Raw genomic sequence first — 26,522 nt, forward strand, 5'->3', positions numbered from 1 at the left:
AGAAAGTGCGTTTATTTAAATTTCGGTTAACGCATAATTAATTAAAGCATACTTTTCAGCTGGCCGCAAGCAGCTGTTTGCGGGAGAGGGGAAATTTGAAAAATGCGAGAGAGAGAGAAAATCAGCATCAATTTAATCGATGCCAAATTGTGACGATGATTGCCACGTGCTAATGGCAACAACAACAACAACAATAATAGCAACAATAAGAAGTGTTGCCAATTATTAACAAAAAGGGGGTAGAAGAAGAGAGTAGACAGCCAGACAACAAAGAGACAAAGCGCAAACCAAAGGCAAATCTCCAAAAATAAAAAAAAAAACAGAGCAAAAGGAAAAGGAAAAGCAGTTAAAAAAGAAATACAATAAACAGCAAATAAGAACTGGAAAAAAAGAAAAGAAATTTGTCATCAGTAGAACAAAAGAAAACGTAGCAACGTTTCCAGGGCAGCGACAGAGCCGCAGCAGCAGCAGCGGCAGCATCCCAAAAAAAAAACATACCAACACATAGACAGTGCGTTGACACACTCACACACTGATACACTAACACACAGACGCACTCACGCGCACAAGCTTCGCACTTGACTTGAACATTAAACGTGCACGCTGCCCCCTCTCGCTCTTCCTCGCTCTCACTCTGAATCTTACTCCCTGCAGCAGGCATGGAAATAATCGAGGCTTACTTTATTCTGCTGCTGTTTGCGCTGCTGCCGCACCGGCCGCCTCAGTTTATTGCGCTTTGCATTGTGCGTCTGTGAAAAAGGCTGCAAGAAATTTTTGACAGCTGTCAGCGTCGCGCTTCTCCCTCTCTGCCTCTGCATCTCCCACTACTGATATTGTTGTTGTGACGCGTTCGGTTCGGTAATGTATGTGTGTGTGTGTGTATGTGCGGCATAGTTTTTAACACTTGAGAGCAAGGTCAGCAGCTTAGCCGTCATGCAAATTGAAAAGCGCCTAAGCAATAACAAAACACAAGCTGGCAGCAGCAGCAGCAAAAGCAGCAACAGTCGTCGCTGTCGCAGTCGTAGCAGCATAAAAAACTGACGTCGCCGTCGACGCACGCAGCGAAAATGTTTGAGAAATATGTCGCCACATATGTGCGTGTGTGTGAGCAAGTGAAATTAAAATTCCCGCATGCCTAATGAATTCGCTCTGAACGAAATGTGCCCAGCAACAACAACAACAGATACAAGAGTAACGAGAGCAAGCAGAACAACAAGCGTAACAGCAACAGCAGCATTTGTGTGTGCGTGTGTGTTTCATGTTTTGTGTTATTGTGTGTCGCTGACTTCGAAATGATGAACGCCGCATACTAAACAATGGCGTGTTAACCACTGAGCAACAACAACAACAAGCTGAAAGTGAAACTTGCAACGATGCCCTTAATAGAGCACTAAGAAATTCAAAACGAACGAAAAGAATAGAAAACAAACGAATTAACGTAACACAAAGGATCACAGCAATAGCTACGAATCAATTGGAACTGAAAGATATACAGTTAGGTGAGATGACGCTGAAAATTACTTTGGTATATTTAATATTATAAATTCTTCAGATACATTATGAATTCAAATGTTATATTTGGCATATTAAATATAATTCAGAATGAAATTTTACTTAAATTGTTACTCAGAATTACACTTAGAGAAAAACGCACAGATATAACAACTGTATTTAATTTTTTATGTTAGATTTAAATAAATATGGTAAGACCAAAGAGTTTATGTACTTAATTTTAATATTAATTTTGTAATTCAATTTGAAAAAAATGTAAATTTCATTTAAGTTATACTAAAAATGAATAAACTCATATGCATATACATACTTTGAATCTAATAAATCAATATTTTACGCAAAATCATAGTTAAATCAAAAATATTGAGTATTAATATTTAAGAGCATTTTTCTCTGGGTGTAATCATTGATAATTTAATATTTTTATTTTATAAACTTGAATTAATTAACTTGTCACTCTCTCGATAGTTTCAGTCGACCTAAAATAATAACATCCTATTTAAAATGCATTATAGTCGGATTTAACAAAACTTAGTCAAAATATATAAAATCATGACACAAATTCTGTGAGTTTGGTTGAGATACCTTCGGAAATAACAGAGCTATATTGATCTCTTAAAGACTTGAATTAATCCCAAAACGTACTTAAAGTATCCCCAAAAAAACTTCATTTAAAGATTTCCGGACTTTTGTACTTAGTATTTAATTTAATCTTATTATTTGTACTTAAATATCATCTGTTTTAATATGAATTCATTTTTCTGATAATTATTTATTACTTAAAATAATATAAAGTTATGTATTTTATTAAAACTAAAATGAATTTCAAAGTGTATGCAAAATTTCTGTCGAATTATGATTAATGTGATATCTGCAAAATTTTATCATTAAACTGAAGCAGAATAAGAGAAATGCAAGAAAATAAAACAAAATTCAAAGAAAAGCTCAAGAATAATACCAAAAATAAGTGTACACATGAATTTCACGGAAATATCTTTAACTTTTCAGAAGAATTAGTGTTATTATTATTATTATTAAATTTATATTTGCTGTCATGAGAAAAGAGATCACATGAAAAATTTATTTATGTATTACTAAATTATTATGTTATAGTGTTCTTATGGATTTAAATGAATTTCAAAGCTGCTTCAAAAAGTATGCTACATGTTAATGCAAATTTCTGTTGAATTAATATTAATGTGGAATCTGCAAAATGTAATCAGCAAACTGAAGAAGAAGAGGAGAAATTCATGCAAATAAAATTTAAAGAAATATTCTCAAAGATCAAATTTGAAATAAGTTTACAATAGAATTTTATTGAAATAGCTTACATACTTCTAGCTTTCATTACTCGGAATAATTCTGATTGTTAATACAAATTGAATTCAAACTAAATACTGAGAATTTAATACTCGAGTTATGATATCACGTAATGAACGAGAATTTGATGGGCATTTCAATTGATGTAAATTGTAAACCAATTTGATTTTGGAAATGTGGTTATCAACCACACACACATTTAACAAGTAATACGAACTACAACTTTTATAATAGAATGATTAAACATTGCAGAAGAAATAGAAATTAATATACACACATTTATGTACTTATATAATGCAGATGAAATCACTTCTCTGTCACTTATAATTTAAGCAAGCATCATAGAATGAGAAGAAAGGTTTTGGGTGAAAACCAATTAAAATTATTTGCCAGCCAGGCAAAGGGCAAAGGCGCTACCGAATGGCAAATAAATAAACGTGGCTCTTCTGAACTGAAATAAAATGAAATGTAATGAAGAAATGTGAATGGCCACGCACAACAGACACACACCAGCTCACACACACACATATAGACACTCCCCCTCATCAACTGGCGCCCAGTTTTAGGCAGTGTCAGGACCATCGTAAATAATGCGGAGCCTTAGAGAGGCGCCCATTTTGAAGCTTATGCTTTGACTGTGATTCTGATTCTGTTGCTTTCCTTGTTGTTGTTGTTGCGACTGATTTTGATTCTGGTCCTTGGTCTTGGTCCTTGGAGCTCTCGTCCATTGCAGCGACGCATAAAAATGTTAATTTATGTTGGCTGCGCCTCGCTTTTTGCATATATATCTATATAAAATATATATACATGCTTTTTTTTTGGCCTGTTCATTTTCGAAAATGTTGTGCACATAAAAAACAAGCATTAAGCGAAATGGCGAATTTTTAATACCCTAGAAATAGATATAAGCTGAGAATTTATAGAGATAAACATAATTACTGAAAATATATAAATATATTATATTCCTGTAAATTATGTTCAACTTTTAAGAGCTTCAATATATGTTAGCTTTATTTGCTGCCCCATAAAGTATGATAAATTTTGATGAATCGATATCAAAATAATTTCGTAATTTATTTAATGCATTACCCATTGTATAATAAACTTTATATACCCACACGTAAGGGTATTCAAAAAAATATAATCAAATAAAACAAAGATTGCCAGCGTGATGCAGATAAAAACAGTTTTTGCTGGGATTCTTTCATATTGTTTTTGGGATCGTTGCGGCGCTTTTGAACGTGACTGTGCCCCTAAATATATGAAAAACAGTTTGCAGCTCTGTTATTTCCATTTCTTGCAATTGTTGTTGTTATTGGTGTTTCTTTGTGGTTGTTTTTGCTAGCTAAAAATTTTAAAGATGTTTCGTTATTGACGCTTTTTTTCACCAACACTTTATTCAGCATTATTTTTGTTGTTTTATATTTGTGACGTAGGAAAGAGAGGCAAAGTAGAGCGCTTGAGTGGAGAGGGGGATAGGGACTGCGCGCAATTAACAAGTTGACGCTTTAAAATGGCATTTGAGCAAAAGGATTCTCAATTCCTGCGGGAAAGATTGTGAGGCATGCGTGCGTGAACATTTAATTAAAGCAACTTATTAAGTATGCAAATTTCCGCAAATGATTAATTTGCATATTTATGAGACTAAAATGAGAGCCATAACAGCAACAACAACAGTAACAACGCAACAACAACATTAACAATCTCTGACGGCGGCAACTGTCAATAATAATCAGGCGTGTGCGTGGGCCAAGTGTGTTTCTAGACCAACAAGATGGAAGCGGGGATAGGGGACGTGGAGTGGAATAGTAACTGCTGCAGTAATACTACAAACTGACGACGGGCCGTAATAACAATTTGAAATTGAAATTATGAATTTTACATGATGCCAAACGACGCGCATGAGTTTTTTATGCCTCTTAACTGCAGCTTAAGAAGTTTACATTTCCTGAGCTAATTAGGCTAAGGAGAGTGATGGGGCGTAGATGAAGACGGAATAGCAATTGACTGAGTAATGGAAGATTGGCTAAATCATGCATAATACGCAGAAACTCAGACAGAAATGCTAATTTCATAACAGGATTTGATCTTCGCTGAACTTGATGAACTTTTGAAATGGTTCAATAAGCAAATAACATTATTACTTTTATTAATGTTATATTTTTGTTTATTTTAATAAATTTATGTAGATAAGTAATTGTAAATGTTTGAATGAAAAATCATAAAACTACTCAATACTTTATTGTTTTTATTTTGGTTTAATGATTGTTACTTAAAGTTCAATTAAAGGCAAATATTTGTATTGCAAAAATGTTCATGAAATAGTTTAAAAATAGCAATTTTACACTATGACCATTGTAAATTGATCTTAAAAATGTATCTTAAAACTTAAGAAATTGAAAAGAATTCGTAATTGAGAACCGAATTAATAGCATCCTTTTGTTTTGGGTCATTAGCGCATTGAAATAAATGTAGTTAATGCACATTACACCATTATTTGCCTGTCGTTCAACTTATTTCCTTTTCTCTACTTTCTTTCTCTCTTTCTTCTTTCTCTTTTTCTCTCTCTCTCTCTTAGTCTTGCTCTATCGTTTTCTCTAACTATCTCGCAGTTTCTCACTGCATCGAATTTCCCCTTGTGCCTTGCAGTCACTAATTAATCATATAGCAACCGCGACGAACGCACTTCGCTGAGTCCAATTAAGTGCATTTCTTCGTACCAGGGCCCCCATTTACCGTTGCTCCGGCCCCGCTCTCCGCTCTCCGCTCTCAACGTTGCCCTCTGTACCCTATATACGTGCTTCAATTAGCATAGCAGAGCTGGCAATGGCGGTGTCCAACTGGATTTTCCATTTGATGCCACATTTTGGCAACGTGCTCGCACTGCGTGTCAATCAATGGCAACAACAATAAAAGCTACAACCACTACACTGGGAAAAATAGCAATTTTAAAATGAAGTTTACATATTTTAATTTAATAATGTTTTTTTTTAAAGAAATAATTATGCAATTATTCGATTAAATGACTCAGCATTAAAATAATAAGAGATCATTTAAATAAGCTAAATATATTTGATTAATGTTAAAAATTCTTATTAGGACTAATATTAATATTTTTTCAATTGCATTCTGTATTAAAATTATATCAATTTAGTTTAAAAAACTGGTTGCCTCTAGTTCTGGACTTTGATGGAATTTGGAGAGTCGAACATTGTAAATCTCAAGTTTTCATTTTTAATCAACTCCTTATATTGTAATAAGTGTAAAAAAAATACTTTAAGCTTGATTCTGAAATTTTAAATGTTCTTGTAAAAAATCAACCCAAATCGGAAGAAAATTTTGACTTTGAAAGTTGTTAGATCCAAAGTCTTACCAACTTCAAACTGTTATATGATTTGTAAAAATTAAACCAATTTTAAATCGGAATGTGAATCTTGGTTATTAAAAAATTTAATTTTTTTCCGACCAACAGTCATTTATTATCCTTGACATTTTTCCAAAAACTTTGGGCTCTCATAACTTTGTCAAAGCTTAATCGATTTTAGTTCGGAATACCTTTCTCATCCCGAACTTAATCTTTTTTTGAATTGATCTTATTCCGGATTTTTCCTCTGTGTATGTCATTCTTTTGATGCTGCTGCTTGTCGAACTTGACGGCATATACAACACCCCACACTTACACACACACACACACACATACACACAGTTTTTGCCAGTCTTCCGTTTGCGTGTTAAGCTGCTTACAAAGGCAAATGAAACGCAAACGATGTTACAGGAATGTCGCCCTTATTAATGATACTTTGGCACCTCCTTGTATAATATCTATACACACATATATGAATATATATATATATAAGTGTGTTTGTGCATTTGTAATTGTATTGTGGGCCTGTTTACCGTGCTGCTAATTGAAAGCGTGAATCATGAAGATGCTGCACGGTGGCTCGATTGGATGAAAAAGTTGACAAAAGTCTGTAATTTAAATACAAGGTGAAATTAAAAATATATACAATGCAAAAAAAGTAAGCTTTAAAAATAAGTCGAATAAGTTAATAAATAAGAAGAATACCAAGCCATAGCTATATTTAAAAATATACAGTTAGAAATTTGCTTGTAATTTCTTTTTGAGAATTATTTTTTATTAAAATTGGGTGCAAGGGATCTCTGCAGGCTGGATCAAATTTTTTAACCCTATTTTAAAAATCTTTAACTAAAAAATTTCAAAATTTCCATTTTACTTTATTTTGAAATGAATTTTATTTAAAATTTTTAATTATTGCATTGCAAGCAATTGATAAATCTAACACTTTTAAATAATTTTAAAAGTAGCTTGTTAATTTACATTTGGTTTGAAAGATTTTGAAGAACATAAACATTAATTTTATTTTAATTTTGCCCCCTGTTTTTGTAAAACGCGCCACCGTGTGCTGTATAAAGAGTTGCCACATTGCCACATTTTTCGTTTGTGGCAGAGTCAACAGTTTTTAATTCGCCAAACAAAGCGTATGTAATTAATTAAAACTAAGTAAGAGACAGAGAAAGGAAAAAAAAGAGTGAGAGAGCCAGCTAAAATCAGAAATTAAAAAGCAGCCCCACAAGTACAGTAGAGCCTCCTACTACTCACTTTCACTAAGGTCACTCATTTGCGCATTGTTTTTATTGTATTGTTGTTGTTGTTATTGTCGTTGTTGTTGTTGTTGTTGTTTGTCTGCATTCATTTTGTTTTAATATGCAAAGTCAACAGCATTCTGTGTCAGCCAAAGGGCAAAATCAACAAAACTATATACACAAGAGGCACAAGAGCAGCTCTCACTGTGATTCTAGAATGCAGAGAGAGATAGAGAGGGAAAAGGGTAGAAAGAGAGAGGAGGGAAAAGAGTGGGAGATGGACAACAGTTGACTGCCCACTGGCCGCATTAGCAGAGAAGCTGGCCATGTCAACTGACCAGGCCAACTGAACTGAACCAGTCTAATAGAGCAGGCAAGGAATGAGAGGCACAGCAAGTCAGACAGAGCGAGAAAGAGAGAGAGAAAGAGATAGATGAAGACAGGCCAAAGCTGGAGAAATTTGCATTGTCCCCTCTTCCCTCTCTCATGTGTCGCCTTTTGGCCATTACCTAATTCGGCTCAATGTGTGTATAGCTGCAATTGGCATTTAATAGGCGCGTTGCGAATTTCCTCACACACACAGGCACGGCTTGACAGACAGACAGACAGTCAGACAGACATGTTGATGATGTGAGCAAACATGCTGTGCTTGCAACTGCAACACGTAGCAGGTGCAAAATGTTGCTACATTTCTGGAGACACTTTTGCGCAAATGCATTGCAAATTCAATTCAATTGGATTCTGTTGCTCTTGCAGCGGAAAGTTGCAAGATTACTTTAATTTTTGCAATTAAAAAAAGCTTTTATTTTTTTTTTGGGCCAAATTTCATTGATTTTAATTTGCAAATATTAACTTTATCTATGTGACAGCAAAAAATGTTGACAAAACGTTTTTCGAAAGATTTACAAAGAGAAAACCGCAAATTAAGCTAGAAAATCATACTGAGCTTGATTTTGACTTTTACCTTAACTTGTTGTCGCATTTTATTTATTTTGGGACTGATAAAAGTTATCATAATTAACCTAAAAACATTCATAGTGAATTGATTGAAAAATTAGGAAATGGTAATACTAAAAGATATGTTTAATATAAAAAATGTTTATATAATATTTCATAAAATTTTATTTTTAAACAATATATACATTATAAATAAATTGAAAAATGGTAACCTTAATTCGTAATCTGCGGTCAATTCTAAGATGTTTTCACCTAGAAACCATATTTCAAAAATCAATTACTGCGTTTTTACAATTGGTCAATTACAATTTGGTGACTTTTTTTTTTTAATAAATTACATGCTTATTATAGCTTTATAAATTTTGGCTTTAAAATTTTTGTATTCGTAGTATTAGAATCAGCACAACTATAGCTCAAAGTGCTAATGAACTAGTTCATTTATTAGATATATCAAATGAACAACTTACGCGTAGTTGAATATTGTTTTCAATAAACGTTATGCAAATTATTTGCCCAAAAGACGAAAATGTAATTTAACGCAAAATTACTTGTGTGTACTTTGCGTGCGTGTGGTAAGTGTTTGTGTTAGTGGGTGTGTGTGGTGAATGTTTGTGTTGGTAAATGCATGTGTGTGTGTGTCTGTCATTGACAGATCGCTGTCAATCAATCGCAGACGACGCCTCGTTGCCGCAAAATGTTTGTCAGCGCATTTAAAGGTTTCCCTGCAAGCAATATATGCACATACAGTATATCAAGTAATTGTTTTAACAATGACAAAAATGCAGGTGTATCTTGTCTTGTAAGAAAAAATACTTTTAATGCTTAAATAAAGTTTAAAAAAGTTTAACTATTTCTAAAAATAATAAATTATATATGTGAATTGGTTTGTTCACGTCAAAACAATTACTTGACATACTGTGTGTACACAGAGTTGCTGTATATGCGTTAGTATTTATATATATTATTTTTTGAGCATAGTTTTATGTGTGTATTTGTTTGGTTGGCTTTTAATGGCATTGGCAATATTTAAACATGTTTTTAATTGCTTTGTAATTATTATTATTGCGGTGCCTCGTTGCTTTCGCTATTGTAATTGCAATTATAAATGCTATTGTTGTTGATATTGTTATCATTATTTTCGATTCATAAAAATTGGGCCTATACTTTTGCTATTTGTTTAACAATTAGTGCATTAAATGCATTTTAGCTTAACATAAAACCAGAGCTCATAATTGAATTGTACTGCAAACAAACTGAAAACCACACACTTACACAAACCTATCCATAAATACACATAAAACCGCTTCCACTGATGGATTAGCTCTTCCATTTGGCTAAAGTAGGCAAATTTTTGTACAAAATCGATTAATAGCAAAATCGACATTAGTCCACTTCAAAGCAGAACTTTGTATAAAGAATTTATGACTTCGATGGCATCATAATTAAAAAGCCGCAAAATGGCGATATAAAACGCAAAATAATGATGGCAATACCAAGAAAAAAGAGTGCCTACATTTGCGGGCACTTATCGCAACACGTTTGACATTTTCAATGGCAGCTTGTGTGTGTTTGTGTGTGTGCGAGTCACATAAAATGCAAAAGCAAATGCTAAAAGCGTAAAGCTGCGTAAAATTGAACTTTGTCATCGGTGTCGATGTCGTTAGCCCAGTATTTAAAGGGTACAAAGGCTTTTAAGTAAATGACAGTATGAACAACTAAATCTCGAAAACTTTAAGACTTAGAGCAACCAAATATTGGTGAAAATACTCCTATGTTGTGCACTCAGATAAGGAATATCTTAGAATTTTTTGAAGCCCCCATTTATACGTGCAAATGGGGAAAATTTTAATAGGATGAGTAATTTTAAAGCTATAAGATTTGGCATACAAAATGTGTTATATTATATGAATATTTTCTGAAAATTTAATCTCGATCGTTTAGTAAACAGCTAAGACACATAACTAAGAAATCATTTTAAACTTCTAATTTAAAGTTCTTAATTTAAGCATGTATTTTACAAATGTGTATGTGAATGCATGTGTAAAATGGCACGACTTGACATTAAAAAAGTTAAAAGGCCTAAAATAATTGATCTAACCAATAATAATCTTACAGAAATTCGAAAATCCAAATTTTGGATATTATGTATTTTGTATTTATGTATTTTGTTTAAGAATACCGAAGATTGCAGGGATTCTGATTTGCTTCTGTGATTTCTCTGCAAATGGAATTGCAAAAGTTTAAAAAAATGAAAAAACAAAATACAATTTTTTTTAATTTAATTGACTGGGCATCTAGGAGTCGATCAGTTCGATTGTAGATTTTTCACTTGGTTCGATGTTGTTGTCGTTTGTTGCTTGAAAGCAATCAAAACACGTGCGCTTAAAAGTTGGTCACGCTTCAGATGGAGATAAGCGATATATGGAATGCTTGGCAACAACGATCACAACAAGGACTCTCCAGGCAGACATTTGCCGTGCTATGTCTTTGCCGTTGCCTTGCCGCTTGGGTCCACTGCAATCACAATAAAACCGCACGCATACGCACAATTTTCATTATAATAAAACGCCGCATAAATATCTAAATGAGCAATAAAAATGTTTTATGTGCAACGCGGACGGAGCACATAAAAGCAAAATATACACACACATGTATACACACACACACATGCTTAGATGGCAACACACAGAATACAGCTGTGATTGACAGACAGACGAAGAGCAGAAAAAACTTGACCTGCCCTCGTCAAAGTTACACTACACATACACACCTTCTACCATTCTACTCCCTTTTCCCTCTTCCCCCTCCCTTGGGTTCGGTTTCTCTGTCAGTTGAAATGCGTTTTGTAATTCATATTTGCATGAAAATGCCAAGCGGCAAAGTGTCATAAACTTTCTTTAAAAAAAAAATGCCAAGAGCATATTGATGGAGGGAGAAATGGTAGGAGGGGTGGCTTCTAGGGGTAGCAACATACAAAGTCGATTCAAATGTCTAAAATTCATATTTAAAAGAGCAGACGTCGTCTTTTCATCTTTCTGAGCAGAAGTTTCCTTCGTGGGGGAAAAAGCAGAGGGACAACACAATAAAAACCGAAAAATGTCAGAAAAATATTCTTGTTCAATTGTATTTAAGTATATGCGACTGTGTGCGTGTGTATATGTTATTAAAACTGGCAAGAATATTTTTTTTGGGGCGCAGAAGATACATAAGATCGATGAGATATTATTTTGGCTTTGATTATGATTGAATTTTATTTTAAAAGATATATTAAATTTAATGTAGCTTTACCCAGCTTACTTTTGATTATAGAAATATTTTGACTAAATAAGTTTTTATATTTCAGCAAGACGACAAATTGACTATATTATAAGATTTTCAAACCAAAAATCAAACCTTTGAAGAAAGACGGATTTTTAATATAATATTGGAAATAAGAGTTGTGGAACATTGCTGGAACAAATATTTTTTTTGTATTTTTAATTTTTGAGAATTTAAATATAATAAAAATATATATTAATATAATTTAAAGTGACTTTATTTAATGAAAATAACTTTGTATTCACTAAAACATTGGTAAATATTATTAAGTTAACTGAGGAAAACTGAACATTTGCTGTATTATAAGTAAAAATCAGGGTCGGAGATAAAACAAATCGATAAGACATATTGCTGTAAATATGATTGAATTGAATTAAGTTTAGTTTAACATTTAAAACTATGTGTAATTTGTCTGAATTGTTAATTGAAGCCATTTTGTTATTAGTTTTTTATTTTAAATTTTTAGCAATGTTTTTCTTGACCGCCTTTAGATGACAGAAAATAAAAAAATAATAAATAAATATATGCCAATACTTAATTTAGAGAAGCTTAGGATTATAATTTTATTTTGAATATCTTCACTGTGATTCTTATATTTTTTTTAAGAAGAATTTTAATTCATACATTTATATTCTTGTTTTTATTTTAAGTTGACAAATTAAAAGCTTCCAAACAAAAACTAAAGTGATTTTTTTGCAATATAAACAACAATAATATTATATTCGATCCATAACTAAAGTCTGAGACAGATCATATAAATTGTTAATGCGTTGTATAATGCGCAAAATTAATGTTTTTACATATTGGGTGATGCAATTAAGTATAATATCCGTTGAAGGGATGCGATGATGATGCTTGAAGTGTTAAAGCCAGCCAAGTGTGAAGACTGAAAGCCAAAATGAACTGCAAGGCTTATATGCATAAATAATGAAGTATTCATGCCTGTAACTTTCACACAAAAACACACACATACACAGAAATATGTGTGTGTATACATTAATGTATATTTTATATATATATATATATATATAATGCCGATATCATTTTCAATTTGTTCATATTTTTGCTGGGGCGGCGATTAAATTAAGCTGTGAGTAAATTGCCAGACGAGTTGATTAATGCTTTTCACAGGTGGCAGAGGCTGCAGCTGAGACCGTCGCAGTGGCAGTGGCAGCGACAGAGTCAGCCAAAAGCTGCGGCAGCTGCAGATTACTTAATGACAGCAGCTGAAGTTGCAGCTGGTAAAAAAAAATAAAAAACGGGGCCAAAGGGGCGTATGCGTAATGTTAATGCGTGTATACGCAAAATGTTAATTTGCAAGCTGTGTGTGATGGTATGTGTGTGTGTTTGCTTATTTGCGTGTGTGCATTGCAATAAGAAACTTGTAAGCCCTTGGACAACAACAACATCTGCAAATTGTGACAAGAAGAACAACAATCGCGGGCTGAAAAAAAAGCAAACTGTTTACACATGCCCTTTGTGAACCAACTGGGAACTGAGAAAGAAAATGGAGACAGTTAACGGGAGCACGGGGTTGGGGAAATGTGAGATGGGAATAGTAAAATGGGAGAATCTCGCCTGCTGTGTGTCGCGCTAAATAAACCCACTGATATCCGTGACAATCCTTCCTCCACCTTCTTCTCTATATAGAGCTGAGCTTGGGCATCGTCAGCGACATACTGCTTTCTGTCAGCTGCAGTGACCAAGTTTTCCACTTCTTCTTCTTGCTGTTGTTTTTTGTTCTTCTGCTGCCCGGCGGACATGTAAAAATATAGCACACATTGCGTATACGTCACGAACAACATGCACAAACAAAGAAAGGAGATGCCAAAAATACATATATGAAAGGAAATGCCAAAAAAATTGTCCAACGAACTTTAAATACGCTTTACATACTATAGCCAAATATGGTACTTAAATGAATATTTTTTCTAATTAATATATTTTTTTATTTTGTATTTTATTAAATTATATTTATTAATGTGCATTTATTATATTACGGTAAGTTTTATTTTTATTTTTTTTATGATACATACTTTTATTTTTAGATTATTATTTTGAGCAAAAATGTTTAGTATCGTAAACTACTGCCTTTGTGAAATTTTCCAGTCTTCCTCATAGTTAGAAAAGTAACTTTGTGGAAAGTTTGATTTGCAGCATGCTAAAGGAATTTTTAGTGAAAATTGCGGTGTAAACTTTGTTTTTTTTTTAATTCCTTAAGAATTTGAACATTAAACCTATGTGCATAAATAGTTCGTCCACACGAAAATTTGTAGTGTGCATATTTGAGAAATAGACTTAGACTTCAAACCTGATAGACACTGTTTGTAAATGAATTGATCGGCAAATAAATAAATTAATAATTATAATTAGTTGCACATTTTTAGTTTGTAGTGTGGTCATACTATTCCGGAAAAACTTTGTCTTATAATTTTAAATATATAGAACATAAAGTATACACAAAAAGTGTATCCAGATATACAGTTGTTATCTGTTATAAATGCGCCCTCATTAGTCTGGTCACACTATTTTTTACCGTATAAAAAAAAAATTTAGAAAGAGTTTGTTTTGAGGATAATTGCTGGAAACGTTTTCATATAAAATGTTAATGATATAGAATATTAACTTATACACTTTTCCAATTTGTTATTTTAATGTAATTTGGTCACACTGTTTACCGCTTCAAGTAGCTTCTTTAGCGATGTTTCAGTTGGAAAAGGACTCAATGTAAGAATATTTCGAATGATTCTCGTATAATAATAATCTTAACGCTACTCACACAACTTGACAACATTGCCAAAGTTATTTGATGCAATACAAAAGAGGGAATTGTACAACAGAATGTGAGGTCAAAGAAAATGTACAGCTGGGAATGCAGATATACTTGACAGATACTAAGGGAGTAAGCGAGTAATGGAGTATGGATTGTTGGGAGGGTGATAAGAATGTCAGTCGTATCGTTAGGCTTATTTATTTATTATTTCTGCTGATTGAAGTGCCATCAATAACTGTGTGCCAACAATGCAAGACAACAAAAGATGGCAATGGCAAAAAGAATGTGCAGAAATACGATGAGTGACCAATGGGGAGCTATAACTTTGACTGCAGATATTGACAGATGTACGAATATGGACATGACTATCAGCTATAGCATTTCTTTAAGATACGAGCATTTTCTTGCTCTCCAAAGGCTTAAAGCTGGCTACAATACGAGTAGTATGTGCATATAAATGAATCAAAAAACTAGGTTTTGGCTCGATGGAGCTGTTTCCACGTGTGCCATTCATTTACTCAGTTCTCTTTATAATACCCATTACTCGTAGAGTAAAAGTTTTATTCAGTGCCAGCAACGAATTTTAAATCCACCTTTATAACTTTTATAAATACCAGCAGAACATATTATTTTATTTTTTAAATATTGTAATCTAAATTTCCAAATATAGTATAAATTGGTATTTACATATTTTTTAATACAAATCATTCTGAAATTATTATCTTAATAGTCGATAAAACATGGTATACAGTCTTCTAAGAAAACATAATTTATATTCAATGTTTATGTCAACTGAATTTAGTTTATTTATAATTATATATTTTAATTGCTTATTTGCATATTTTATTTCAGTTTTAAATAGTTGTTAAATATTTATGTCCACTACTTCCATGTTCTTTACTTCTGAAGACATATTGATTTTATCTGTTTATTTAGAAAATTAATTTAATTTCAAATTTTTTTTTTAATTATTATGCTGCAAACATATATTTAAATGAAGTAACTGGTATCTTATAGTCGGAAACTCGATTTAAGCACGCTTGCTTGTTTTTTTTTTATTTTCATTTTTTGTGGACATGATTTAGTGGCGACTACGAAGCGCCCGACTGACCCCTTGCCTAATGATGTCAATCTGTGGGCCATGTTTTGCTTTAAACTACGCCCAAGTTGGATCAACCTGCCTAGAGCCCGCATATATTTTGGCTCAGTTTATTTGAGCCCGCACATTCATCATAAAAATGTGTGGTTGCCACATACATAAGGAGGGGCAGGGGATTGAACGGGGGAAGGAGGGGAACACGGAAAAGCAATCGCACATACAAAATGTGCGCATATTTCATGGCTAGTCCCTGGCCCCCTTTGCACAGGGCCAAAAGCACTGAGAGTCTGGTCGAAAAAGGGTCGTTGCTCTGTTATGAGGCTTGCCAAAAAATTACATGGACCATTGGTCAGCAACAGCAACAGCAACAATAACAACAAACTCTGTAAGCGGCATGCGACTCGCATATTCATAAAAAACACCTTTGATGTATGTAATTTTGTTAACGTTTTCTCTCTGCTCTTTTCCTCTACTCTTTATACTTCCTTTTTTTTTTTTGCTGGTGTCCCTGGTGTGTTACTTTGTTTTTTTTTGCTTTGTTGTTGCTCTGGTCATTGCAGTCTATGTGTGTGTGTGTGTGACACAGAAAGCAGGTTGTGTGCGAGGTGCGAAAATGTGACGTAAGCAACAACGACCATTAAATTGGGTTATCACAAAAAAAAAGTGACTAAAATAAAATCAATGCAGCTGCCAGAGCAGCAGATACCCTAGATTGATATATTTTTATTAATCTTGGAAAAATTGAATTTGAACTTAAAATAAATCAAATAACTTACGTTTTAAAATTTTAATATTTTATTTTTATGGATTTTTCTCAAATTTTGTTTTAATATAAAATATTTTTTTTGTTGACTTGTAAAAGTCAATTGTTAATAAATAAATAAAAGACGTAGGTTTTTCAAAAAATTTGTATTATTGAGTTAAATAAGTTGTAAAATTGAAATCACTTTCTTCTAGAGCATAAGAATCTATAACCTGTATATTAAACTGAATGCCCAGCTCAAATATTAATCGTTTTTACGAATGTATGCGTTTATAGCAACGTTATGATGCCCTGCTCTACGTCCTCAAATTTATGTTTATGACTACAGGGTATGAAATTAAACCAAAAATATGTATATACTATATACATATATGATGAAGATTTTCGCTTCTTTATTTATTTTTTTTTTAATATTTTTTTGACTGCATATTGCCACAGGGGAAATGAGATTTGCGCCTCTGAGTATGCGTCGTGTCAGTTTCAAAATAAGTACGTGGGAATTTGGACATTCAGTGCCAGTAAAAGATACAAAACAGCAGCAGCAGTTTGTGGCAACTTTGTGGTCGCAAAGGGACAACACACATATACAGAAAGATAAATAGAGAGAGGTAGAGAAACAGAGAGAGAGAGAGAAATCCACAAGTAAACAAATAAAATGCCTCTTCAACTGAATTTTAAGCTGAAATGCAAATGGGCATATTCATGTATTAACTTGTGCGTTAAGTCTATTTATAAATGTGGGCTGAACTCAGTTTCATTTGCCATAATTTGCTTAATTGATCAACTATTTGAGCACTTGACCAACATCTCTAATAACAGTCATTAGTTAGGCATGGTCCTAACTTTGTCTTAATTGGTATTCTTGATGCGTAGTAAAAACGATATATTGCAATCAAATAAAGCAACAAATAATCCTTAAACTTTTTACGAAATCAGCTTTAATAAGTATATAATATAAAATATACTTTGAGTCATCTTAATTATTGACTTAGCTCAGATCTATAATGAATATCTTTCTATCACTGAAAAATGAAAATTTTAAGCTCTGTAGATAATCTAATATTTATGTCTCTTATTGTTAAAGCACATGTGATTCACTAACTATTTTTTATAAGTTTTATTTGTTAAATTAAAAATATTTAGAAATTAGTTTTGTAAAATTTCGTAAAGTAAACTCAAAATTTTTTTAATGAATGTGGGTTAGGAATTGCTTAGTGTGCGCTCAGAAAAATATTAAGATTTTCGTACTTAAACAGGGGATATTCAAGTGCAATCGATCTTAAAAGCTTTCATAGGAATGGACAATCAGAATTCTAAGTATACAGCAATCTTAACATTATAATATCAAAACGATATAAATACAAGTACAGTTGTACCTAATCTTAGGATTATTACAGTTCTAACTAATTTTAGTTTCGTCATCATCTTAAAAAGAATTATCTCTGTGCTCTGCTATCCAATTAGTTTTTATTGATAAGTCAACTAGGAATAAACCTTAAGACGCATTTATGTCCGTTTCCGCAGAATCTGACTCACGCCAGTCTTATTATAATATCAAATAGATAATCTATCTGGTATTCCTGGAATTGCTATGAACTTAATGCGTAATTGCGCAATTCATAATTTTCCGTGAAAAGTGATGAGTGAAAGTGTCTTTAAAATTGTTTAAGCATTTGTTCTTGCTCAAGAACTGTGAACTTAATTACTGTGAACTAAACTCGAGAGTAATTCACGTCTACTCTTCAGTTCTAAGCTCCGGAGAGTGGAAAAAGAAAGAGTGGGAGGTTTGCTACCACTTGAAGGGGCTTTTATACTTAAGCCAGATATGGCCTGGGCCGACTGCGTGCTCATTTTGGCTATGAGTTTTGGCAATTGCCGTTAGCTGACAAAGTCATCAAAATTTCACAGCCACTTGGGAAAGCAGAATAGCGCAAAATTTTTATTGTGTTTTCATTAGGCGTCCAGAGAGGGCTCTGGTCAATGCTCAACTTTGGACAGGATAGAACAGGGCCAAAACAACGTTGAACAGCCGTGGCAATTGGCGCTTGGGAATCGGCTTAGGTAGGGAGGCGGGATATGGGGAGTGAACTTGGCCTTTTGGGACTCTTTGGCATTGAGACAACAAGATAGAAAACGTTTTATCACCAGATGCTCGACCTGAAGATGTGCTCTAAATTGAAGGTTGTTAACATATCCGAAATGTTAATTAAAGTTGTATTTCATCCTTACTCCAACCCAATTGTAATGACAGTTTAGAATAACACTTTTGTAGAGTTACTATTTATAATAATTTATTAATATTCAATAAGTGTTTAGCTTAATAGGTAGCAAAGAACTAAGAATTTGAAAACTTATGGAGCATTATTTTTCGCCAAAAATGAAAATTTGGTGTCTAAAAGCCCGTTACAACCGAAAATTTTGATTAAAAATACAAAAAAAGAAAAAACGCATAAGAGTGTCTTGCTCAAGCAATGATAACAGAAAACAGTCTACAGATTTTATTGTTAAATTTTAATTATTTTTTTATGTGTTTTAAAATAATACTAATTAGATAGGCAACCTCTAACTATAGTATACTGTTTGAGTATACAGTAAATACACCTCTTGTTAGCTAAAATGTCAGGGTATAATTACAATAAAACATGCGCCGAATTGAACACGCGAAAAACTTAATGAACTACATGAAAAGCGGACGCATTTGATTGTTGCTATGTTTGTGTTGATATCTGTATGTGTGTGAGTGTGTGTGTGTGTATGCTAACTTAGCATTGGGCCATTGGGCTGTTGGCCCTCAAGTGTGCTTAGAAAATCTCCAGAGCACGTTTCCGGAAATAAATAAATAAAATGTTAAAGGAGCCAAGGCGAGGCCCAAAATTGTTGCCTACTTTTTGGAGTAAATTGAGGGAGGAGGTAACGGCGGTCAAAAGAGATGAAAAAAAAAAATGGAAAGCAAAATGAAAGGAAACAAACGAGCTTTGCATAGAAATTTACGTGTCCGAAAAGAGGAGAGCAACAACAACAACAAGGAGCAGCAACATAAATTCCCGTAAAATTTTAATGATACAAATTATTTGGCAACTGAAAACAAGTCCAAATGGCGCTGCCGCAAATGTTTTATTATTTTCATTCACATAAATTTATTTTACGAAATTGTGGCTGTATCTTTTTTGTGTGTATCTTTATATCTTTCTATTTGCTGACGGCATTCAAGCTTGCTGCATGCACTTGATTTGTAATTTAATATTAATTAAAACGTATAACAGCATTTTCGAAGCTATCTGCATAGTAGTTTGTAAATTTTCCTTTTCTACTCACTGCTGATTTAAGAATGAGTTGCTGCTGACAGGTTTTGTGAGTTGGCCAAAAGCAGAGAGTAGGTTGCTTAGCTGAGCTTTGGGCCAAGTCAACGAACCGAGTTGAGTCAATAATTTTACTTGCGAAGACATTAAAATTTTAACTGCTGCTCTCCCTTTCTCTCTTTCTCTCTCTCTCTCTTTTTCTCTGCAATTCGTGAGTGCAGTGAATCCTTCATCCTTTATTCTTGTCAAAAGTATCTGTCTGGCGCACCTCTTTGCTTACGGCAACTTTTGCGCCTGTGGATTTTCTCTCTTTCTTTTCAAACCATAGCTCTCTCTCTATCTACATTCTTTCATCTACTTGCTGTTGTTGTTGACTGCGCCAAAAACTTTGCCACTGGGAATTCTGCAGGGCGTCTCGACGTTTGTTCGACTTTTACGATGGCAAAGACATCGATGCTCCTGCTCCTGTTTCGGTTACTTTTGCTCCTGTTCCTTTAGCTGCTCCTTATGTTTCTTTTGTGTGGTATCAACGCACGCAAAAATATATATACATATTTGTGTATAGCTATGTGTGTGCGTATATACGTGTGTGTGTATGTCTGCATTAACAAAACTCAATTTCAACTTTTCACTCTGTTCATGTGGAAAAGTTGCCGGTTGCCAGGAGTCTGGGCAGGAGCCCACAGAGACAGACTCGATACCCTTTAACAAATAGGTAGAGCAGGTCTATTCTCTAGAAAAATTCAAGGAACTGCAATTAAAAAAGTCAATCACGAAAAGAAATACCTCAGATGAAAAAGAAGAATTGAGTTATACATAAATACTATTATTGTACGAGCTTTTCTGAAAGCATAAGCTTTAATTTATTTTTTTTTTATCTAAATAAAAACATTTTTTTAAAACTTTAAACTATCATAACTTTATTTCCCACCATTAAAATGATTTAAAATTAATTTTTAAGTTCAGTTTATGAAAACAACTGTAATTATTTTATTAATGAAAAGAACAAACAATTTTTGCACTAAGAGGGAGTATTGATTTCGTTAACTGAATGAACTTGAATTACGAACAATAAACTATTCCACCATGGCTATAAGTATACCTTATTGCAATGTTATGAAGGGTATTTACATAAGCTGGCATACTCGGCATTTAGCATTCTCATACATTTCTGGGCTGGTGAAACTGAATTGAAATACTTATTTGATGTACGCATTGTTAGCATTGCCCAACAGTGTTAATAATATTGTATATTAAAAACTAGAAGCTAAAACTAAAAATAAATTGAAAGACTTGCACGAATAATTTAAAATGCATAAGTCACAACATAGCTTAGTAATATTATCACATTGTGCAATTAGATATGCAGACTTGGAGCTAAAGTTGCAACAGAACTTGGCCAGGAAAATGCAATTTATGTGGCCAGCAAACGATGCCAAAAACTTGGCGGAAGAAAGGAGAAAGCTAGCTGACTGTGCATGGAAAACGGAAACAGGAAGACGCCATAAAGGCAACATTTTTCATGGCTGTCTGCGTGAAAATGCAAACGTGTGCAGGTTGCAATTGGGCGTGGCCACAAAAGCCTCTAATTAGATTGAAGGCAAACTTTTCTTTCGGTTTTCTTTTCTATTTTCATCTTGGTTTTTTCTTTTTTTTTGGCAAGTCATCGATAAATCAATGCGTTAAGTTTGATTCAAAGTCTTGGATATGGGGGAAAATGACGGTGAGAGAAATTGCAGAACGTCAGCTGCCGACAGCTGATTGATGATCCACGAAATTACAAATTACACAAATGTTATGCGAATTGTCAGATAAAAACCCACTCGCCGAATCACTTAAGCGAAACACCTTATTTGTATTGGATAAATGATTTCGGCAATATAAATTTGATTGATTGTTACCATTAACAATATACGAACAGTTCTCATTTCATGCCAAATTTTAAAAAGCCCAAAGGGACTGAATCCAATAAAGTTTTGTATGTTAGCAAATACTTTCAATTTTTTTATTAGGTAAATTAAAAGATAACATTCTAAATATAAATTTACATTTCAGTTTTTTAATTTTTTTTATTTTAAATATCCAGATTCAGCTAAAGACTCGAACATATCAGAAAGTATTATCCCTTTATATTTGTTTAATATTCATAATATTATATTTTATAAATTCAATTAATAAATTACATTTTTTAGTTGTATTTTTGTAATAATAATATTTTGTAGCTCATATTTTTTATTTAACCAAATTTAAATAGTAAACACAATGAAGATTCGTATTCGTAACATAAATTAGTTATTTTAAATATTTTATAAATATTTGTACAATTAGATAAAATAAATAACTTAAAACAGTCATTTTTATTTGTTTTTTGTATTTATTTATTTTATTTGGAAATTATCCAAATATTTTTGTTACAAAAATTGAAGAAATATATTTTTCTATTGCTTTCATGCTTTTTATTTAAATTTTATTTAATTGCAGTGTAATTATTTGTACTCGAAAAAATGTGGATCGATTTCGTATCGTTTCAATCGCTCATAATATTGCCCAAAGAGGTGAGCTTCCAACTGATACATCTTATAGACCCGATAAAAGCCCTCGTGCGAATGTCTATTGTTTACTACCCAAATGCAATGATTTGGAAAGAAAAATATGATATAAGGTCTATTAACTGCATCCAATTCACATGGCATATGCATCGTATTAAAATCATAGGGCATTGTCACTTCGAACTCACGCTTCTTGCGCACAATATGAGTTATCACTGTACTGGTTTTGAGTTCAGATTCCTCTGACAACTTGGTTTGAATGGACAAAGTTGTTATCGCGGTGGTGTCATTGATTCGCTGACTTTTAGAACTATTCAGAGTGGTGACATTTTGTTGCTTGTTAGTCGAGTTGCTTTTCATGGCTTCAGCTGTTAATTCTTTGTTAGCTAACACCTTTGTGGCATTGGCCAGATTTCTTGCACTGCTAAATTGCAAATGCAACTGCAATAGAAGTCACAAACGTATCTCAGAAAAAAACTTTTCCACAAACGAACTTACCAATATTATAAAGATGACCACAGATGTCGGGTAAATTAAATTTATACCAAGCTTCATGACTATTAAATAAAGCTGAATGCAAAAAGCTTTCGTAGTGTAATTTTTTTTGTATTTATTTTTTTTTCATGTGTATAAGCGGAATCAGTAAATTGCTAAAGTTGATGAGAATAATTAACTTTAAAATGCAAAAATGTTTGAATTTCAAGTCATCGCCAGACTTGATCAATTTTTTAAATGAAGTTAAAAATAATAATATAATAATAATATTTTTTATATATAATTTTTGTGTTTGAAGAGTTAAAAGTCTCACATAATGCGATTTGGTTAAGAATTCTGAGACACTTAAAAAATTTGAACCCCAATCATTAAATTCTTCTAATTGAACTCAATATTTAACTTTAATTTTACATTTTTAGCTCAGAAAATTACCACTTATTAACATATTTTTTCCATTTAATAATTAATTTTTTTATTTTTGTTATAATTTTATTATTCTACAATTCTTAAAGGCGATTTATTGATATCAATTTATAATTAAATAAAGCTTTCCAAAAGCTATTCTACTTAACAAATTTTAAAATAATCTGCCTTATATCAGCTTTAATATAATTTTCTTCACTAAAGAGTAATTATATATGTTTATTCAGGCATTAGGTTCAGAAAATAATTTAACTGGAACTTAAGTTTTAAAATAATTTACAGCATTGATCTTAGTTTTTGTATTTACGATCTTGGCAAAGGCAAAAAAAAAATTACTTTTTAAAGAAACTTTTCGTTTTCTTTTGTCAGTCTCTGAATTTCCTTGGAAGCGGGTGAATTGTAGGGCATTTATGTTTGTGTTTTTTAGGGAAGGGGGAGTGTGTGTGTGTGAAGGAATATGCTGGCTATGTTTGCTTTATGCTCTACTAAAGTTCATCGAAGTTTTAGCCATTCGAAGCGATGTGCACTTGCAAATTATGGCCAACATGTTTACCAGGCGAAAATTGATAGCAAACAATATACAGACACAGACACAGACACACAGAGCCCCGCATACTCTTACATCTCGATACAGCATCAATTACCCACGCTATGGCGGGACGACGGCGACGACGACGACGACGGCGACGACGACGGCGACGACGACGAAGGCATTTGAGGCTCAAAACGGAGCACGAAGAAAACGAAAAAAGATATATTGGGAACGTTAAGTTGAATAGACTCGACTGCGATAAGCTCTGTACTTATTTTGAAAAAAAAAGTTAATTTAAAATCAAATAATTTTGTATTACAAATATTACTTAAGTCTGTAATTGCTCTTGTTATTCCTTAATTTTTTAAAAGACGCTCAAAAGCAAACTGGGTCTACTTTTAAATATATATATATATAAAAAAGAATAAAAAATAAAAATGCTTAGTAATTGAACGCGCATACCAAGTTTGGTTGAAACTGTACATATTTATAAGTAATTTCTTCAAGACAGTCATCTTATAACTTTCTTTAGCAGTGTAAGTTTCCTGAGGTATTGACTAATTAAGAATTTACAGGCCTGTTCCGTTATTCACTTTATAATTTACAGCATTTTAAAATATTTATTTTCTCACAATTTCCTTAGCTAATTATTTTAAAATTTTGTTTCTCACTTTATTGAACAAAAAATTACCAAAAACAAAGTGAATATCTTATGTTTACAGCTTTAAATTTAACATTGTATATTATTTAATTTTTAATTTAAAAATCTTTATTTATCATTTTTAATTGAATAGTATTAATTCGTATTGTTGACTGCTTTAAGTCGACTTTTGAATAAATAAAACTAAACAAATGTGATGATTTCTTAGTTAGTTAGATTTCTTTTTTGACTAACTGATAAGACCCGATGTTATTTTTTCAGTACAGGGTCTAAAACTTACAGTGAGTCCAATTGATGGGCGATGAAATAAGGTGGGGCAAATGCAAGGCGAGTGAGTGCAGTGACAGTCGAGAAGGATACTAGGATATTAGAAAAGCCACACGGCCAAGGAGGAGCATGTAAAGTGACAGCCAAGTGGCACATAATGGCCAACATTGATAATGACCAGCTTGCAGATCGATATACGGAATATGGCAGCACATTTCAAGTGTGAAAATAATATGACAGCAGTAATCAAGGCGTCAGCTTTCCTCAACATCCCTTTCCACACCACTGATGTACGCTGCTCTCTATTGATATTGATTTCAGACGCGGCTAAGCGCGGCGTATACGTAATGGCCAAAAGAGTGCCGGCAGAGCGTTTGAAAAGGCTGCAGGAAATGGGCAAAATATCTGTACGGAAATGTTGAACGCATTGCAATGGCTTCTGCTACCCCTCTCCCCTCCTTACCGTCCCCTGTGAATAGCCCCGGGGCTGCTGCCTGTTAACACATGTCACTGGGCCATAATTGCAAAGGCAGATGAAGATGGCAGAATGGAATGCGATGTGAGCTACAGACAAGCTGGAAATGAATGACAATTGTTTTGACACGCATGATGCCAGGGGGAGTGGGAGTTGAGGGAGGAATAAACTTATTGAGAGGGGAGAAGTTGGTTGCTGTCAGAAGCAGAAGCTGGCAACACACAGTTGGCAAAACAGACAACAGCAACTACAGAGCGTATACGCAATGCACTATGGGTTAAATTCATTAATACATTTTTCACAAGTATGCAGATAAGAGAATGATTTTTTTTTGTGTAATAAGATAGTATTAAATATAATGAAAATTTTATACTTTTGTATAAAGTTATTAATTTTAATTTTTATACCCTGAGCCCATTGAAAATGGGCAAAAAAGGGTATAATGTGTTTGGCAGAATGTATGTAACAGGCAGAAGGAGCGGTGGCAGACCCCATAAAGTATATATATTCTTGATCAGGATCAACAGCCGAGTCGATCTAGCCCTGTCCGTCTGTCTGTCCGTCTGTCCGTCTGTCCTTCTGTCCGTCTGTCCGTCTGTCTGTCCGTCTGTTTGAACGCGTCGATCTCAGATACTATAAGTGCTAGAGACTTCAAATTTGGAGTGCAGGTTTGTGAATACCATACGCAGGTCAAGTTTGTTTCCAATTTTTGATGCCACGCCCCCTTCGCCCACAAATTGTAAAAAAGCGATTTACAGTTGCAATTTTTGACATAGCACTCCCTAACTGAACAATCAGTTGAGAAGTATGCGTATTAAACGACCCTGAAAATTTCAAAGCGATTGACCCATAAATAAAGAAGTTATTTCGGAATTTAGATTTAGTTGAATAATTACGACTTTAGTTGAATAATTACGTTTCGCGTGTGTAATTTTTGATACCCTGAGCCCATAGAAAATGGGCAACAATCAACTTTTATAAAAGAGTACATGGGCTCAGGGTATCCTACTGTCGAGCGTGCTCGACTGTAGCCGCACCTCACCGCGAGCGAAGCGAGCCGGGGGTAGGCGAGCGAAGCGAGCAGGGGGCGGAGCCCCCTTGTTAATATTTTACAGATATGAGAATTTTTTAACTCTAAATATTAATTTGTTTGTAACACAATAAATAATTTTAATTATAATATTGTATTTTTATGCCATCATTTTTTTTTTTTGCGCCGGCTTGATACTATTGTTTGAAGATACAGTTAGCTGTTGCAAGCCAATTGAAATATTATACAATTATCATGTGAATTTTTAAGTTTCTTATACTCAAAGACAAAAATACTTTAAGTACAAAATTTGAAATTAACATTTGTTATTCAAACTAATTTAAAAGATGCCGTTTTGGGGTTCTTCTTACATGCATTAGCAGATATGGGTATATTGTAAATTATTTTAATTTTAGTTTGATATTTTATTTATTTATGATA

General features: G+C 33.2%; 2 protein-coding genes across 2 annotated transcripts in view; one reads left to right on the forward strand and one right to left on the reverse strand.

Moving 5' to 3' along the window:
* The first annotated feature begins 1,000 nt into the window (after positions 1 to 1,000).
* LOC117785046 (cyclic nucleotide-gated cation channel) overlaps positions 1,001 to 26,522 on the forward strand; it is a 114,294-nt gene continuing 88,772 nt past the window's right edge. Inside the window, exon 1 of the mRNA XM_034622931.1 lies at positions 1,001 to 1,499. The gene's annotated coding sequence lies outside the window, so the exon portion shown is untranslated. The remainder of the gene's footprint in view (positions 1,500 to 26,522) is intronic.
* On the reverse strand, positions 22,091 to 22,905 carry LOC117785052. The gene is made up of 2 exons (XM_034622939.1): positions 22,697 to 22,905; positions 22,091 to 22,639 (listed from the first exon to the last, which is right to left on the reverse strand). The coding sequence occupies exons 1-2, from the start codon at positions 22,751 to 22,753 to the stop codon at positions 22,136 to 22,138; spliced, it is 561 nt and encodes a 186-aa protein (XP_034478830.1). The 5' UTR covers positions 22,754 to 22,905; the 3' UTR covers positions 22,091 to 22,135.

Source organism: Drosophila innubila (genome assembly GCF_004354385.1).
Source record: "Drosophila innubila isolate TH190305 chromosome 2R unlocalized genomic scaffold, UK_Dinn_1.0 1_C_2R, whole genome shotgun sequence".
Lineage (NCBI taxonomy): Eukaryota > Metazoa > Arthropoda > Insecta > Diptera > Drosophilidae > Drosophila > Drosophila innubila.

Excerpts from the sequence above, each read along its gene's own strand:
- LOC117785052 (XM_034622939.1), bottom strand. The coding sequence starts at position 22,753 with ATGAAGCTTGGTATAAATTTAATTTACCCGACATCTGTGGTCATCTTT. Across the intron at positions 22,640-22,696 it reads TGGTCATCTTTATAATATTG|TTGCATTTGCAATTTAGCAG; the intron begins GTAAGTTCGTTT and ends CTTCTATTGCAG.